This window comes from Lutra lutra, chromosome 15, assembly GCF_902655055.1.
Source record: "Lutra lutra chromosome 15, mLutLut1.2, whole genome shotgun sequence".
Classification (NCBI taxonomy): domain Eukaryota; kingdom Metazoa; phylum Chordata; class Mammalia; order Carnivora; family Mustelidae; genus Lutra; species Lutra lutra.
Window position 1 is genome coordinate 29,443,717 of NC_062292.1, and position 17,372 is coordinate 29,461,088.

At 47.9% G+C, this 17,372-nt stretch overlaps 1 protein-coding gene across 1 annotated transcript; it reads left to right on the forward strand.

Moving 5' to 3' along the window:
• The first annotated feature begins 381 nt into the window (after positions 1–381).
• On the forward strand, positions 382–14,250 carry SDE2 (SDE2 telomere maintenance homolog). Its single transcript, XM_047705355.1, has 7 exons — positions 382–574; positions 7,188–7,305; positions 9,444–9,555; positions 9,868–10,037; positions 10,774–10,888; positions 12,928–13,441; positions 13,917–14,250. The coding sequence occupies exons 1-7, from the start codon at positions 455–457 to the stop codon at positions 14,136–14,138; spliced, it is 1,371 nt and encodes a 456-aa protein (XP_047561311.1). The 5' UTR covers positions 382–454; the 3' UTR covers positions 14,139–14,250.
• Positions 14,251–17,372: the final 3,122 nt, after the last annotated feature.

Here is a 17,372-nt window from a genome sequence, read left to right on the forward strand (position 1 = left end):
AAGACACAGCCCCCACCGCTTCCGGGACTGCAACGCCTCCTCCCGCCCTGGCCCCGCGCGACCCAAAAATAGCCACAGCGCTCGGGTACTCAGTCGGAGCCCGCTGGGCGGCGCTTCGCCTCCGCCTTATCGCTCGCGGCCAGAACGCTGGCAGCCTGACCCCGCGCCAGCCTTTTATACGTAGTCCCCCGAGCCCCGCCCTAGCAACGTCTCCTAGCAACGCCTCGCCCTAGCCCTGGGCCGCCTTATCGGCCTCCTCCAGGCTCTTCCTGTTCCCCTCCCCCGCCCGCGCGGCGCTGCGCCTGGCCCAGCTCACGTGACTGGCCCAGGGGAGGGGCGGGGCGAGCGGAGGATGTGGGGGCGGGGTACAGAACGCCCCATGACGCCATCGAGACGCGCCCGGGGAGCGGCGGCGCCCTGTCCCGAGGACCTGGAGGGCCGGGAGCTCGCTGAAATGGCGGAGGCTTCGCCGATGGTGTGGGTTCGCGGCCCAGGCTTCGGGTGCGAGGCGGTGCGGTGTGCGTCGGCCCGGTGCTCCGTACGAGATTTGATCCGCCGGCACTGCCACGATCGGGTGAGCTTCGCGCTTCATGGAAGGAAGGGAGACAGGAAGGCGGACAGAGGCAGGATTGGGTGGGGAGAGGGCGGGTCGGGGCGCGTCTCTTCCTTAGGGTTTTCAGTTTTTGAGACTGGGGGCTCCCCAGTTTTAAGGTGCTTCAGACTGCTACTGAGGACTTGCTTTGTTTTTGTTTTGGGGTGGCGGTGGTTTTGTGTCCCTACAGAAGAGGGAACAACCCCTCGGCTCACAGGCGCTCAGTTCCGCCATCAGTGTAGACGAACAGAAACCTTTGGCGTTGTTTCTTCGTGCTCAAATGAGGCAGTTGGTCCAGATGACTTTAGGGCGCATTTCTTTAGGTTTCCCTTGCATTCATCCTGGTTCGGTGATAGGCATATTGTCCACGGCACAGCCCCGTCAGCTCCAGCGTAGAGGAGTATTTTCCCCTATCCAGACCAAGGCCAGAGGATTGTTGGGCAGGGCGATGGGTTCATCTGGTCTCTGGTCGGGGCTGAGCACTCACACACGTGTCTTGTGGAGGACGTGGGTTTCTGGGTTTGGGGTCTGTCGTTGAGATATTTTCATTGATCCTCCGATGGTCACATTTGTCTGTGCATATTTTTGAAAAACTGTCAAGGACATACATGTGTGGTTTACGGAATTGTCAGGAAAGCGAGCTTCTCCCAGCTGTGAGACATTAAACCTGTTCGGTTATCTGAATAATTTGGTGGTCTCTGGTCTCTCCAAGTCTAATTTTAATTTTGGCCCTTGATCTAGTAGTTTGTTTTTCTTTATAACCTCACTTCATCTGTGTTTCCCTAGGCTGTTTTTTTCTTGTTATTTATAGGCTTCATACATGTTAACACTCCAGCCCAAACCAAATCTTAATTTGGACCGGTTCCATGAAAAAGCAACGTGTCTTTGCAAATACTGTGGTTTTTCATCCTCTCCGTTTGTCTTTCTACATACATTCCAGTCAAGTCTAAAAACTGTCAGAACTGGGCGCCTGGGTGGCTCAGTGGTTTAAGCTGCTGCCTTCGGCTCAGGTCATGATCTCAGGGTCCTGGGATTGAGTCCCGCATCGGGCTGTCTGCTCAGCGGGGAGCCTGCTTCCCTCCCTCTCTCTGCCTGCCTCTCTGTCTACTTGTGATCTCTCTCTGTCAAATAAATAAATAAAATCTTTAAAAAAAATAAAAATAAAAACTGTCAGAACTGTTTTTGATCCTGTAGGTGGGGAAATATCTTACAAAATAGATGGATTTTAATATGTCTGAAAATAATCCTTATCTCATGACAGTTGATCCAAAATGACTGGAAAAGTAGGATCTTAATTATGAGAGTATTAGAAAAAATAATTTTAAATAGGAAGGAAGAAATATAAATGGATGATTCTGTCAGGTCCTCAAGAAGTAGCACCATAACATATATGAACAGAAGCAAGAAACTTTTTAAAGGTCATTCGAAGAGATGCTGGGAGAAATTAAAATAGCTCAAGTTCACATCTGTGTTTTCTGAAACAAAATTATTCGGACACAGGATGAGGTCAGTGTTCGTGTCCACTGAAAAAGTAAAAATCTGTTCTCCTGTTCTTCAGGCTACGATAACAGACATAGATAAAACCAGCTGCAGAGTTAATAGGAAACAGTATTTTTCCCGAGGACATGGTACAGTTGTAAAATGTCATAATGACTCCCTTGGAAGTCTGCTGCTTTCTGATTCACTAAGAAACCTTGATCTCCAAAATTATAGACTACAAGACACTTTGCTGTTTGAAATTTTATCAGTGAGAATGAAGCATCCCACTCTTGCCTTGAGACTCTGAAGTTGCTTTGATATAGAGAAAGCACTCATGATTTCCAGCCCAGGTGCAGACCTTCAGATTAGGAGTTTCTGAACACAGCATTCTGTGTTTATCTTAACTCTGTGGTTTCCAAGGAAATGGGGGTCTGGATCCAATCTACTTCATAGTCTAGAACCGATGTTGCCCCCTTTATGCACAACTCTGCTTTGTTTTGAGCCTCTCAGAACACTTTTGTTTAAATTTCCTCTAAACTCACCCTTGCACCACATTCTATAATAATTGTTTTTTCCTCTTGTGTGCAGCCCCCTCCACCCCCAATCCCGTTGCAGTGAGTGAGTCAATACATTTGACCATTTGACTTTGGTGAATTACACATTTGTCTCTGGTTGCTTTAGGCTGATTGGCCTAAGATGCACAATATTTTGTGCTTGAAGTACTTTATAAAACACAGATGATCAAAAGACCCTTAAGGGGTGCCTGGGTGGCTCAGTGGGTTAAGCCGCTGCCTTCGGCTCAGGTCATGATCTCAGGGTCCTGGGATCGAGTCCCACATCAGGCTCTCTGCTCAGCAAGAAGCCTGCTTCCCTCTCTCTCTCTCTGCCTGTCTCTCCGTCTACTTGTGATCTCTCTCTGTCAAATAAATAAATAAAATCTTAAAAAAAAAAAAAGACCCTTAAATTGATTCTAAATTTCCTTTGTCCTTTTTTCCTACCAGTGATTTTTTTTTTTTTAAGATTTTATTTATTTGTTGGAGAGAGCGAGTGCACAAACAGGGGGAGCGGCAGGCAGAGCAGGCAGAGGGAGAAGCAGGCTCCCCACTGAGCAAGGAGCCCCATGTGGGACTTGATCCCAGGACCCTGGGATCATGACACAAGCCAAAGGCATCGGCTTAACCAACTGAGCTACCCAGGTGTCCCGACTTACTAGGGATTAATGATAATCTTAAGTAGAAGATGCAATTTTTTTTTTAAGATTTTATTTATTTGACAGAGATTACAAGTAGGCAGAGAGGCAGGCAGAGAAAGAGGAGGAAGCAGGCTCCCTGCTGAGCAGAGAGCCCAATGTGGGGCTCGATCCCAGGACTCTGAGATCATGACCTGAGCCGAAGGCAGAGGCTTTAACCCACTGAGCCACCCAGGCGCCCCAGAAGATGCAATTTTGTTGATAAGTTGTCTTGTTTAACAAGCAGTTGTGTTTGGAAATGGAGTACGATGTATATAATCATTCTGCCTTCACATTAATGTCTTTTAAAGTTATTTAGATATTTAGAAACACATACCCACTAGATCCAGAAAATATTAAGAGGAACTAAAGTGGCTTTTCATTCATAAACGTAAAGCAAATACAAGGTATATTGCACACCTCATTTAATCTGTACAACTGTTAAAGTGGACCGCATTTTACAGACAAGAGTAGTCTTTCCTGTTGATCACATCACTGCATATAACCTGAGCTCCTTCACTCTTCTGTCCTGCTAGCACTGGGTTGTGCTTCCCTGCTAGCCCAGAGTGGGCTGCCCCTGGGGTGGAGGACTGCTGAATACTGGTCCCTGCAGCCCTCCGGCGTGGGGCAGAATCTGGGGTGCCTCAGCAGCTGTGCTTATTTCCCCGTGTCACTCTGGACACCATGGCGTGAGAAGTTTGGGAAGCTGTGCCGAGTTCATCGCGCTCACTCTCCTACGTGACTCTCCTCCAGTACTTCTCCCATCCAGAGGCCCATACTTTGTATTAAGTGAGAAAGTACAGCAGTCACGAGGGACCCTCCTCATCCTCACACCGTTGCTGTACATTCTGCCTTCTCTTTTTCCATTACTGTGGATGAACAGTCATTATTTTACAGATGAGTTGCAGTTAGCTTCCACTTGGCCCAATACCCTGTCTCCTCTTATTTGGCATTGGTTCTCTCTCTGCTGCATTTCCCCGCGTCTTCCCTTTTTCCTGGATCATTCCTACTAGGGTGCAAACTTGAGCCCACCTGCCTCTCAGCTGTCCCCTCCTTTTCCCTGTTGTTTTCTTTTTTTTTTTTTTTTAAGATTTTATTTATTTATTTATTTGACAGAGAGAGATCACAAGCAGGCAGAGAGAGAGGAGGAAGCAGGCTCCCTGCCGAGCAGAGAGCCCGATGCGGGACTCGATCCCAGGACTCCGAGATCATGACCTGAGCCGAAGGCAGCTGCTTAACCCACTGAGCCACCCAGGCGCCCCTCCCTGTTGTTTTCTTTTGTTTGTTTGTTTTTTTAAAGATTTCACTTATTTGACAGAGAGAGAGAGATCAATTAGGCAGAGAGGCAGGCAGAGATGGGGGGGGGCAGGCTCCCCGCTGAGCAGAAAGCCCGATGCGGGGGCTCAATCCCAGCACCCGGAGATCATGACCCAAGCTGAAGGCAGAGGCCCAACCCATTGAGCCACCCAGGCGCCCCCCTCTGGTATTCTTTATAGAAAATATCCTTGAGGGGCACCTAGGTGGCTCAGTGGGTTAAGCCGCTGCCTTCGGTTCGGGTCATGATCTCGGAGTCCTGGGATCGAGCCCCGCATCGGGCTCTCTGCTCAGCGGGGAGCCTGCTTCCTCCTCTCTCTCTGCCTGCCTCTCTGCCTGCTTGTGATCTCTCTGTCAAATAAATAAATAAAATCTTTAAAAAAAAAAAATCATTTAAGAAAATATCCTTGAACAGAAAACTTCTCCTTTAGAACGCACTCCAGTCAGGCTTTTGTTCCTGTCACTCCAGCAGACCAGCTCCTGTCACGGGTGCCATACCCAGTGAGCTGTTTCCATCCTCCTCTCTCAGGGCCTGTCGGCATCCGTGGGCACTCCAGCATTCCATCCGTGGCACACTCTGCTCAGCTGTCCGCACGTTCACCTCACTAGCCTCCCTTCCAATTCCTCTTGCTGCTGCTGCCTCGTCGCCCTGATCTCTGTGCTGTGCAGTGGCCGCGACTGGGTTTTCTGATCTTTGTCCTGTCCCTCATGCAGGACAATTCTCAGGCCGGTGAATACTGTCGGCCTGCTGATGTCTTCCAAATGGAAATCTCCAGCCCAGACCTCCTCCCCAGACTGTTGACTTGTGTCCCCACTGGGTTCCTCAGCATCTCTATGTGGCTGTTAGTCCTTTCAAACTAATACGTCCAAAATGAGACTGGTGCTCTCCCCCAGACGTGCTTTTCACTATTAGCAGATGGCAGCTCAGTTTCCTGTTAGTCAAGCCAAATGTTTGGATCCTCTCTCATTGCGCTGTGGCTCTCACTGCCCGCCTCCAGAGCCTTAGGGGGAACTCCCCCCCCCCCCCCCCCCCGCCCCGTTTCTCATCCCCTGCTGCCACTACCCGGGAGACAAATGGCCTTCATTGCTCACCTAGCTGTGTTGCTGATGTCTCTGCTTCTCCAGTCTTATTTCCAGTTTCACAGCTAGAGTGATCCTTTTGGACTATAACTCCACTTTCAATCTGTCCGAAGCCCTGCAATGGCTTTATTCAGAGCGAAACCCGACATTCTTACAAGGGCTTTTACGGCCTTCCCCTTCCCCTCTGGCAGACGTCTTCCAGCCTCGCCGGCCGTGCTGCTATTCCGCACGTACTCTGGGCTTATTCCTGCTGCCCGCCTTTGCCTCCGGAATGCTCTGCCCCCAGATTGCCACTGGCTTGTTCTCTTCCTTTCCTTCATTCTCTGCTAAAATGGCGCTTGACCAGAGAGGCTTTTCTCGACCGTGTGTGTCAGGTAGGTGACCAGTGTGGCCGTCCGCGCGCGCTGTCCCCTTCAGCCTGCTTATTGCTTGGGCGACTGTGTAGCACCCTTTGTTCGTTCTCTGACTTCCCGCTGGAACATAAGCTCTGTGAGGTAGGATTCACTACACTTTCCCAACACTTGAGAGTACCTGGCCGATGGGAGGGACTTGATTAATACTTGTTGAGGGAACAGACAGGTCGCACTGAAGCGGCTGTGGGATGTGGTCCGGAACGAACGTTCATTGTGTCCACCTCGGGAAGATACCAGTCATGCATTTTCCCCTTCTGTTGGTTTGTGGATCTCCTTTTATATTTTCTCTTCATCGCTTGCTCTGAGAAGTCTTGAAATCTACAGAGTGGGTTTGGGGGCACTTGGACTTCTGCTGTAACTTGGGGACATGCGCAGAGAAGACCAGCTGGCCCTCCACCTGTTCCCACTTCTGTAGGTGTCGGCAGACCATACTGGCATCTCCTTCCCTCTCCCTGCTTGTCCTTATCTACACTTTTCAGAATGTGTATTGTCACTTTTGAAGCCATGCAACTTGATATTACCTGTCTTAAAAAAAAAGTCAAGAGGGGCACCTGGGTGGCTCAGTGGGTTAAAGCCTCTGCCTTCGGCTCAGGTCATGATCTCAGGGTCCTGGGATCGAGCCCCGCATCGGGCTCTCTGCTCAGCGGGGAGCCTGCTTCCTCCGCTCTCTCTCTCTCTCTCTCTCTCTCTCTCTCTGCCTGCCTCTCTGCCTACTTGTGATCTCTATCAAATTAAAAAAAAAAAAAAAAAAGTCAAGAGAAAAAGGGCCTTGCAGAGTTAGTGCGTCCGAGCCCTGTGTAGTTTTCCACCTTGACTCTGATTTCCTATCAGAGAAGAGAGCGGTTGTTTCTTTCACCCAAAAGACAAGTTCTTGTACATACTGTGATGAGGTGTTAGGAAAACGTCATACCCCGAATACATCCTAGGAAGTGACTTTTTTCCTTTGGATTTTCAGTTCAACAAATACTAATGGAACACACGCTATGTGCTTATAACCTGAGTAATAAAAACGAAATGGGCTAGGCCCTTTCCTGCAGGAAACTTGCGTTGTCTCATTTTAAAACTCCAAACTTGTCTCTAGGGTGTCCCAGAGGACTGCTTCTTCGTGAAGTGCAGCGGCTCCCTTGTGGACGCCAGTGATGAAGTGAGACATGGTGCTGTGTATAGTCTGGAACCCAGGCTCCGTGGTGGAAAAGGAGGTAGGACGCACCTTTCGGCTGCTTCCATGTGTCACAACTGCAGTCTCTAGCCCGGGGAAGGCCCCTGGTGTGTGCCAGTTTTGTTTTGCCTTATGAAATCCTTTATTCAGTTTCCTAGTTTTGAGTATTTTCTCTTTTATTATTTTTGAGGAATATATTGTCTGATTATTTCTACCCTCACCAGCAGGATAGCTCTTAGGCAATTAGATTCCAAAACTTTGAGGGAGATTGGATAAAGAGAGACAATCATTACTCTGTCCAATTTGCTGAAGAAAGAGTGTTAAAACAGTTAAGTCTCCTTCTGCTTTTTATGTATTTATTTATTTGACAGAGAGAGTTAGTAAGAGCAGGAACACAAGCAGGGGGAGTGGCAGAGGGAGAAGCAGACTCACTGCTGAGCAGGGAGCCCAATGCCGGGCTTGATCCCAGCACCCTGAGATTGTGACCTGAGCCGAAGGCAGATGCTTAACGACTGAGTCACCCAGGCACCCACTCCTGCTTTTTATCAAGATTTTCTCTGGTCATTATAGTTCTGAGGGAGGACTAAAGTCAGCCTGTGGAATATAGCCGTTTACAGATGGGGTAGATTTGGGTCTTTGTATGAACACAGCTAAGAATAGAGAAGAGAAACTAAAAGGAAAAATGGAATATGGGCAGTTCTGGGTATTTTTCCCAATGCGCTGGCATGTCATCCCGAAGCTTCTCAAAATCCACAGTGATTTGGTTTGGTTTTCAGAGAGCGGGCTGGCATCTCCGATTAGAATCATCCTGCTGTTTGAAATCGTGTCAATAAGAATGAAGTTTATTGGGGCGCCTGGGTGGCTCAGTGGGTTAAGCCGCTGCCTTCGGCTCAGGTCATGATCTCAGGGTCCTGGGATCGAGCCCCGAATCGGGCTCTCTGCTCAGCAGGGAGCCTGCTTCCTCCTCTCTCTCTGCCTGCCTCTCTGCCTGCTTGTGATCTCTCTCTCTGTCAAATAAATAAATAAAATCTTTAAAAAAAAAAAAAATGAAGTTTATTGTATCAGCTGGGGACACCTTAAAATTTTCCTTTGAAACTCACTGCAAAATCTCACCATAAAAATTTTTAAGTTATTAATCTGGGCATCTTGGGATCTGTGGCTCTGGGTAAAGCCCCTTTAAAATATCCCAGTGGGGGGTGCCTGTGGGGCTCAGTCAGATAAGTGTCTGTCTTTGGCTCAGGTCATGATCCCAGGGTTCTGGGATCGAGCCCTGTGTTGGGCTCCCTGCCCAGTGCCAAGTCTGTTCTTCCCTCCACCTCTGCCCTCCCACCCCCCATTCGTGCTATCTCTCAAAAAAATAAAATCTTGAAAAAAAAAAAAAAATCCCAGTGCAGATACAGTATTTCAGAAATAAAAGAGGGAGGGCAAAAGGCATGAAGTTGAATCAGGTTTATCAATATTTTTTTTTTTTAAGATTTTATTTATTTGACAGAGATCACAAGTAGGCAGAGAGGCAGACAGAGAGAGAGGGGGGGGGAAGCAGGCTCCCTGCAGAGCACAGAGCCCGATGTGGGGCTCGATCCCAGGACACTGGGACCATGACCTGAACGGAAGGCAGAGGCTTTAACCCACTGAGCCACCCAGGTGCCCCAGGTTTATCAATATTTTTATCTTTGATGCCTGGGCAGAATATTGATGTCCTTTTCTTTAAAAAAAATAAAAAAAAAAAAAGAGAGAGAGAGAGAGAGTGCAGTTTTTGTTTTGTTTTTAAAGAATGTATTTATTTTAGAGAGAGTGCAAGCACAGGGAAGGGCAGAAGGAGAAAGAGATGAGTTGGATGCTTAACCAACTGAGCTACCCCGGTGCCCCAAAGAGATCATTTTTTTTTTTTTTTAAGATTTTATTTATTTATTTGACAGCGCAAGTAGGCAGAGAGGCAGTCAGAGAGAGAGGAGGAAGCAGGCTCCCTGCTGAGCAGAGAGCCCGATGCGGGGCTTGATCCCAGGACCCTGGGATCATGACCTGAGCCGAAGGTAGAGGCTTTAACCCACTGAGCCACCCAGGCGCCCCCAAAGAGATCATTTTTTAATCTTTGGTTATAATAGCATTTTCACAGATTTGGCATTTATCCGTCCTGGAACTCTTTTTAACCTGCTTTTTCCAAACATATTTGCCCAGGGTTTGGGTCTATGCTCCGAGCGCTTGGCGCTCAGATTGAGAAGACGACCAATCGAGAAGCTTGCCGGGACCTCAGCGGGAGGAGGCTACGGGATGTCAACCATGAGAAAGCGTAAGCTGCCCGCGGCGCAATGCACGTTCCCGCCACTGGTGGTTGTCCACATGCCACGTGTATCCAACTGTGGCACTGAAGCATGAGCACTCTCACTGGTTGTTCTCATCCTTAGCTCTTTCTGTTGTTTAGTGACTCCTGTTGGGTTGTAGGGTTCCCTCCCAGTGTGCTGGTGGTGAGCCGGCCTGTCTTTCTGAGGGAGGATCACAGCAGGCCAGGGACCGTGCACATTTGGCTGGTGGGGGCTCTTCACGGATCAGCAGGCATGGGTGTGATCCAGCCGGTCGGCCCCATCTCTTTTGCCCATCCTAGCATGGCCGAGTGGGTGCGACAGCAGGCCGAGCGGGAGGCCGAGAAGGAGCAGAAGCGCCTGGAGCGGCTGCAGCGGAAGCTGGCAGAGCCCAGGCACTGCTTCGCCAGCCCTGCGTACCAGCAGCAGTGCCACGAGATGGCGGAGCGCCTGGAGGACTCTGTACTCAAAGGTGAGAGTGAGGGGAGTCTGCCTGTCCCTCTCCCTCTGCTCCACCCCCTGTGCACACGTGCACGCTCTCTAGAATAAGTAGAGTCTTCAAAGTAAAAATAATAATAAACAGTATGCCTTATACTCTAGAAACAAAAAGGGCACACACACACAGTATGTGAGGTACTTGGCTCCTGAATTGTGGGGGCCACGGACCCCAGGTGAGCACACTTTTGCTCGGTGGGTACACCATGTCCTCAGCAAGTGTTTAGACTTCGATGTACTTGCTTCTAGTTTTAGGCCCATTTTTTTTTAATGGTTTTTTAATGAAAATGAATAACTTTTATTATTGCTTTTTAGCTCTTAAAGTATGATGCTAGGGCTCTTGCGTGTTTAGCTGAATAAGAAGGAATCTTCTGAATCAGAAGGTTATGACATCATGCTGTACAAGCAGCAAGTGGCAGGGGATGGAGCATCCTGGCCCAGGGGGCCAGGGACGCCCCTGTCAGTCTCAGAGTTGCAGATTGGCCGTTGCTGTTTTCCAAACCTGGTTCCAGAGCCAGAATGCTCAGTACCTTAAATCTGTATAAACTTGAGTCGTATCTCATTTGAGCCATGTTAAATTTTAGAATGTTAGCAAATTTTAAAACTCGAGCTTTAGGTTGCAATGCGGCTGCTTCTGTCGTCCGTGCTGTTTATCATGTCTTCAGTTGTACCCGCTTCTGAGAGCATAACTGAGTTGGGGCCGTTTCGGCTAGGTATGCAGGCTGCCTCCAGCAAGATGGTCTCGGCTGAGATCGGTGAGAGTCGGAAAAGACCCAAGCCGGCGAAGACAGACCAAGGAGCCAGTGCAGGGAAAAGGAAGTGCTTCTGGTAAGTGTGCTTTGTTTTCAGCCCAGTGTGGCTGGACAACGTTTCCTCTTGCCTGTCTGCTGTAAACTGTCTTTAAAGTAAGGTTTGCTGGGCGCTTGGAGCTTTCCAGAGTGTCTCAGTTCCCAGGGGTCCACACAGTCACACTGCACATGCTCCTCGTGGTTTCTGCCTTGCGGGCTGGAAATGGGAGCTAAAGGACAGGTTTTCCTTAGTGAAAGATCACATAGGAATCACTTTATACTTGAATGACTATTTGGTGCTGAAAGAGTTAACTTTCAGAAATTCTAGGTGGAAGCCCCAGCTGTACTTTACAGATTGTTCTGTTTTCTCTGTGGTTTTTCACAGTTGTTTCTGAGGTCTGCGGCCAGGTCTGCACTTGTAGCTGACGAACACAAGGGCGCCTTGTCTTGTCCATCCCGCTGGTGGTGCTCCCACCCTTTCCACTCGGTACTCTCGGTGCAAGCTCACTTCCCCTGGGCCAGGTTCTAGAAAGTGAGGTCCAGATGCATCTTGGTTCCTCTTTGGCCTCCGCTTTGGAGGCAGAAAGAGAATTATTAATTAAAGATCACGTAACTGTGTGAGTCCAGCATAGAATCTTGGGTGTTCTTTGTGAAATAGGAGTTAAGTGTTCTTGTGAGTGAAGGTAGTGGGATTGTGTGGGGAAGTGGTGGGGGGGTTGAATCAGGTTTTTTTTTTTAGATTTTATTTATTTATTTTGACAGAGATCACAAGCAGGCAGAGAGGCAGGCAGAGAGAGAGAGGAGGAGGAGGCAGGCTCCCTGCTGAGCAGAGAGCCCGATGTGGGGCTCGATCCCAGGGCACTGGGACCATGACCTGAGCCGAAGGCAGAGGCTCTAACCCACTGAGCCACCCAGGCGCCCCTGAATCAGGTTTTTTAAGGTGCAGTTTTTTTGTTGTTTTTAAGATTTTATTTATTTATTTGACAGAGAGAGATCAGAACTAGGCAGAGCAGCAGGCAGAGAGAGAGCGGGGAGCAGGCTCCCCGCTGAGCAGAGAGTCTGATGGGGGGCTCCATCCCAGGACCCTGAGATCGTGACCTGAGCTGAAAGCAGAGGCTTAACCACTGAGCCACCCAGGCGCCCCTGAGGTGCATTTTTATATGCACTAAAATTCATCCTTTTCATTGAATAGGTCTGTGGGTTTTGAGAAATACAGTCACTTAACCAAGATATAGAATGTTTTCATTTCCGCAAAGATTGCCCATGTGCCCCTTCGTGGTTAATTCCTGTTCCCCTACCCCGTCCCGGGCAAGTGCTGATGCTGGTGTGGTGTTTTTTCCGATGGTTCTGTCTTTTCCAGAATGTCCTGCAGCTCTCTGTGTCTGGAGTCTCTCCCTTAGCACAGTGCCTTTGAAATCCACGGCTGGTGTCACGTGTATCAGTGGTTCGTTCCCTTTTGTTGCCATGTATTGTTGCGTCTCTCCATTCTGTTGATAGTTTGGGTAGTTTCCGGTTTGGGGGGATTATGAATAAAACATAGGCTTTTCTTTCAACTCTGTTACTTTATCTACATTTCTAACCATTCGAGATTTGTACAAGATAGGGAAAAAAGCTTTAGGCAAAATCAATTTTGTTTTAAAAAATTCACATCTGTAGGGACACCTGGGTGGCTTAGTTGGTGAAGCGTCTGCCTTTGGCTCAGGTCGTGACCTGAGATAGGGTCCTGTGATAGAGTTCTTCATTGGGCTCCCTACTCAGCAGGGTGTCTGCTTCTCCCTCTGCCTCTCCCTCCTGCTTGTGCACTCCCTCAAATAAATAAAATCTGAAAAGGAAAAAAAAAAAAGATTCACAGCTTTAAAGAGGATTCCCTCTTGGATCTTTGGGGTGGTTGGTTCCAGGCTCATTGATTTTTTCTTCTTTGTTTATACCTCTGAAGATCTTTCTCTGAAACTTAGCTACTATCCATCTCAAGCGAGCAGATATTTTGATCCTGACAGACACTTGTTACCTGGACACACAGTAACTCTGTCTGGCAGAGAAGCCGAGAACGGTGTTAAATTTTTCCGCTGCTCCTGGCAGGTTGGGCATGGAGGGACTGGAGACGGCAGAAGAGTCCAGCTCAGAGACCTCGGATGATGACCAGGAGGAAGGTCCTAGTACTTCAGGCACAAGCTTGCACGCTGCCGACAACGGCCTCGATGGTGTGAAGTCAGCAGCCAGGTCTCCCCACCGCCATCCAGGGACAGGCATGGCCAGTGTGGCCTTTCGGTCCCCAGAGCCACTGCCAGCCCCAGGGACAGGCTCAGGGCACGCTGTCTCCCCAGCTGTGTGTGCCAAATCGGGACAGACGTCTTTTGAGGGGTGTGAGGACAGGACAGTAGCCACAGAAACAGAGGAAAGCCAGGAGGAAGAGGGGGGCGCAGAGGGCAAAGAGCGCACAGAAGAAGAGGCCACAGAGGCTGGACTGACCCAGGAGCCGGAGCTGGAGCTGGAGGAGGCGGCTGATGGAGCCAGAGCCGCCGAGGCCACACCTGGAGAGACCGGGGGAAGCGTGCCCACTGCTGGACTGGAGGGAGGCCCATCAGGAAGCACAGTAAGTCATTTGGGGGTCCATGTCCAGAGCCAGGGCAGCTTGATGGCCAGTTCCTCAGGAAGTCCTTACCATGAAAATGAGCTTTCCCCCATCAGCTGCTGAGTGGGAAGGTTTGTTTCCCAACCAGAAGTACGGATGAGGGTGAACCTCGCCGCAGCGCCCCCTCCAAAAGTCTGTTTTTCTTTTAAACTCTGGAATGTGTATCTTTTTGCCACTAGGTGGCGTCCTTGGTTCCATATTTTATGAGTTTTAAGCACATTGATCACATTTTAATATCTGAATTGGGGTAGATGTCCCGTAGGAGCGCTGAACAGGTGTGATTTACCTGCGGAGCAGGGAGTCCGACATGGCACTTGATCCTAGGACCCCGGGATCGTCACCTGAGCCGAAGGCAGATGCTTAACCCACTGAGCCCCCAGGTGCCCCTCATGATTGGGAGGAGTCTGTTTTGAATATTTTCCTTTTTCCCCCTCAGCATACTGGTCAGCAAACTCTCGATTTGCTGGCATTTGGCTGCGCGGCAGAGCTGGAGGTGCTGGGTTTGGACAGGCTCAAGTGTGAGCTCATGGCCCTAGGACTGAAATGCGGGGGTACGCTGCAGGAGCGCGCAGCTCGGCTCTTCTCTGTCAGGGGCCTGTCGAGGGACCAGATCGACCCGGCTCTGTTCGCCAAACCTTCGAAGGGGAAGAAGAAATGAATTTCATCGGAGCTGGTTTCCTGTTTCTTCATAGTCTGGCGTTTGTAACCTGCAGAATGTTGACTCCTGGCCATTATTCTTGTCGATATTAAAGCTGACTTTTTAATAACCCGGTTGTGATCATCCTCTTTTTTCATTATTGTATTTGTAGAATTAATGTGTGACATCATCTGGGCCTGCAGTGTTGTTTGTGGGATGATTTTTTATAAAGATTTAGTTTAATAAATACAGAACTATTCAGATTGTTTATTTCATCTTGTGTCATTCAGGTAAGTTATGCAGTTGACCCTTGAACATCACAGGTCAGGAAAGCACAGCTCTACTTATATGTGAATTTTTTTTCAATCAGTACAGTATAGTATGTTCAATACATCTCTCATGATTTTTTTCCTCATGATTTTAATAACATTTTCCATAGCTTCATTCTAAGAACACAACATATAATCCATGCAACACACAGAACATGTGATATTCCTAGAAGTCCCTCCTTACTCTTAGCATCTGTGGGAGCTGTGGTAGTAACTGCTTTTTCGTCCTAGGGCTGGTGGTTTTGCTTTTCCTTTCCCCAGTCAGTCTCCCAAGGGTTTGTCGGTTTTGTTGATCTGATTTTCAAAAACCAGCTTCTGGCTTTGTTAATTTTTCTCAACTTTTTCAGTTTTGTTGATTTCTGCTCTTTATCATTAGCTTCCTTCTACTTAGTGTGGATTCATTTTGCTCTTTTTTTTTTCTGTAGCTTAAGGTAGGCCATAGGGCATGATTTTAGACTTCTTTCTAGTAAAAGTGTTTGAAGTTACATGTTCTTCTTGAAGTACTACTTGAGCTGCATTTCAGAATTTTTAATATGTTGTATTCTCATTATCATTCAGTTGTAAATATTTCCTCATTTCCTTGTGAATTCTTTGACCCATGGGTTGATTATCTAGAAGCATATTGCCTAATTAGCCGGTGTCTGTTTTGCTCCCTAAACATCTCATAGTTACGGATTGGCATTTTAATTCCATCAAGATTAGAGAATATGATTTCAGTCTTTTTAGTTTTATCAAGACTTCTCATACAGGGGTGCCTGGCTGGCTCAGTGGGTTAAAACCTCTACCTTCCGCTTAGGTCATGATCTCAGGGTTCTGAGATCAAGCCCCACATCGGGTTCTGGGCTCAGCTGGGAGCCTGCCTCCCCCACCCCCCCGCCTGTCTCTCTGCCTACTTGTGATCTCTGTCAAATAAATAAATAAAATCTATAAAAAAAAAAAAAATCTTTTTTTTTTTTTAAGATTTTATTTATTTATTTGATAGCACAAGTAGGCAGAGAAGCAGGCAGGGAGAGAGGAGGAAGCAGGCTCCCTGCTGAGCAGAGAGCCTGATGTGGGGCTCCATCCCAGGACCCTGAGACCATGACCTGAACCGAAGGCAGAGGCTTTAACCCACTGAGCCACCCAGGCATCCCAAAAAGACTCTTCATATGACCCAATATGTATAATAGGTATATGGTCTGTCTTGGTGAAGGTTCCACATTTACTTGAAAAGAATACATACTCCGAAATGGGTGAATTTGTTCTTTAATACCAGTTAGGTTACGTAATTAATGCTGTTGTTCACATCATCTGTGTCTTCAGACTTTTTGTGTCTACGAGGTGTTGTGAGGTGTTAAAATCTTCTGTTATGATTGTGCAATTGTCTGTTTCCAATTCTGCTTCATATTCTGAGGGCCTGTTATTCGGTTATGTTACATCCTCCTAATGAACTGACCATTTTATTGTTAGGAAATTCCCCTCTTAATCTCTGCTAATACCTTTTGTGTCCAATTCTGTTGTATCTGATGTGAGCTTCTCTAGCCTTCTAATGCGTTCTGTGTGCCTGATACCCCACTTTCTGCCTCTCTTGGTCTTTCTGCTTAAAGTGAGTGGGATTCCTATACACAGTGTATAACTTGGGTCTTAACACTTCTCTGTTCTGACTTCACCTTTTAATTCCCGTTCATTCACATAAGCTGTGATTAGTCAGGTTTTAGGCTTATCATTGTATTGTTTATCTGTTTGGATTAGTTGTTTATTTTAGAACTACATTTTAATTGATTGGCTTTTTAGCTATCTTGTTCATAGTTTATCCGTTTTTTTAGTGGATGCTCTAGGAGTTACAACATCCATAAAATTCACATAAGATGTAGAAATCTTGCAACTGTATATGTCCGTTTACCATCCCTGTCATTGATGGTCTTGTTTATATATATATATATATATGTAAAACTATAGTCCTTATAAGCCCTATAACATTTTGCAATTTCTACTTAATCGTATGTATTTAATTCTTTAAAAATAATATTTGTGAGAAAGAGGGAGCAGGTGCACAAACGGGGAGCAGCAGGCAGAGCAGAGGGAGAAGCAGACTCCCTGTTGAGCAGAAAGACTGATGCAGGACTCGATTCCAGGACTCTGGGATCATGACCTGAGCCGAAGGCAGACACTTCACTGACCAAACTGGCCAGGAATCCCAAATATATTTTCGAGAAATTAAAGAGGGGTGCCTGGATGGCTTCGTTAGCTGGGCATCTGACTCTTGGTTTCTGCTCAGGTCGTGATCTCAGGGTGGTGAGATTGAGCCCTGAGTCAGGCTCTGCACTCCGCAGGGAGTCTGCTTGGGATTCTCTCTCCCTCAGCCCACCCCCCCCCCAAATAAATAAAGAGAAAGGAATAGGTGAAATTAACTTTGATTAATAAAATTTAACATTTATGCCCATATATTAAAAGTCTCAACATGTAATCAATACAAGACAATGAGATAGTTCACTTTCTGGGGTTTTTTTGTTTTTTGTGCCAAGTCTTTGAAATCCCGTATGTGTTTTAGACTCACAGGACTTCTCTGTCTGGACCAACCACCTCTTGTGCTGAATTGGACTTCGGGATGCTAGTGCGTGGGTTGGGAAGTCATCATGGGGAGCTCTCAATCCAAACCAGCACACACACAGCCTTGCAGGGACCTATCACGAAGACACTCGACCCCCAGAGCTCAGCACTGATCTGTCCCTATACCCGAAATGTTCTTCACCTGCCTCCAGGGATGGCTTACTTCTCACCCCCATTTAAAACAGCAACTACCGGGCGCCTGGGTGTCTCAGTTGGTGAAGTGTCTGCCTTCGGCTCAGGTCATGATCCCGGGGTTCTGGGATCGAGTCCTGCATCAGGCTCCTTGCTCCAAGAGGAGCCGGCTTCTCCCTCTGCCTCTGCAGCATCCCCTGCTTGC

Excerpts from the sequence above, each read along its gene's own strand:
- SDE2 (XM_047705355.1), top strand. The coding sequence starts at position 455 with ATGGCGGAGGCTTCGCCGATGGTGTGGGTTCGCGGCCCAGGCTTCGGG. Across the intron at positions 575-7,187 it reads GCCGGCACTGCCACGATCGG|GGTGTCCCAGAGGACTGCTT; the intron begins GTGAGCTTCGCG and ends ACTTGTCTCTAG. Across the intron at positions 10,889-12,927 it reads GGGAAAAGGAAGTGCTTCTG|GTTGGGCATGGAGGGACTGG; the intron begins GTAAGTGTGCTT and ends TGCTCCTGGCAG.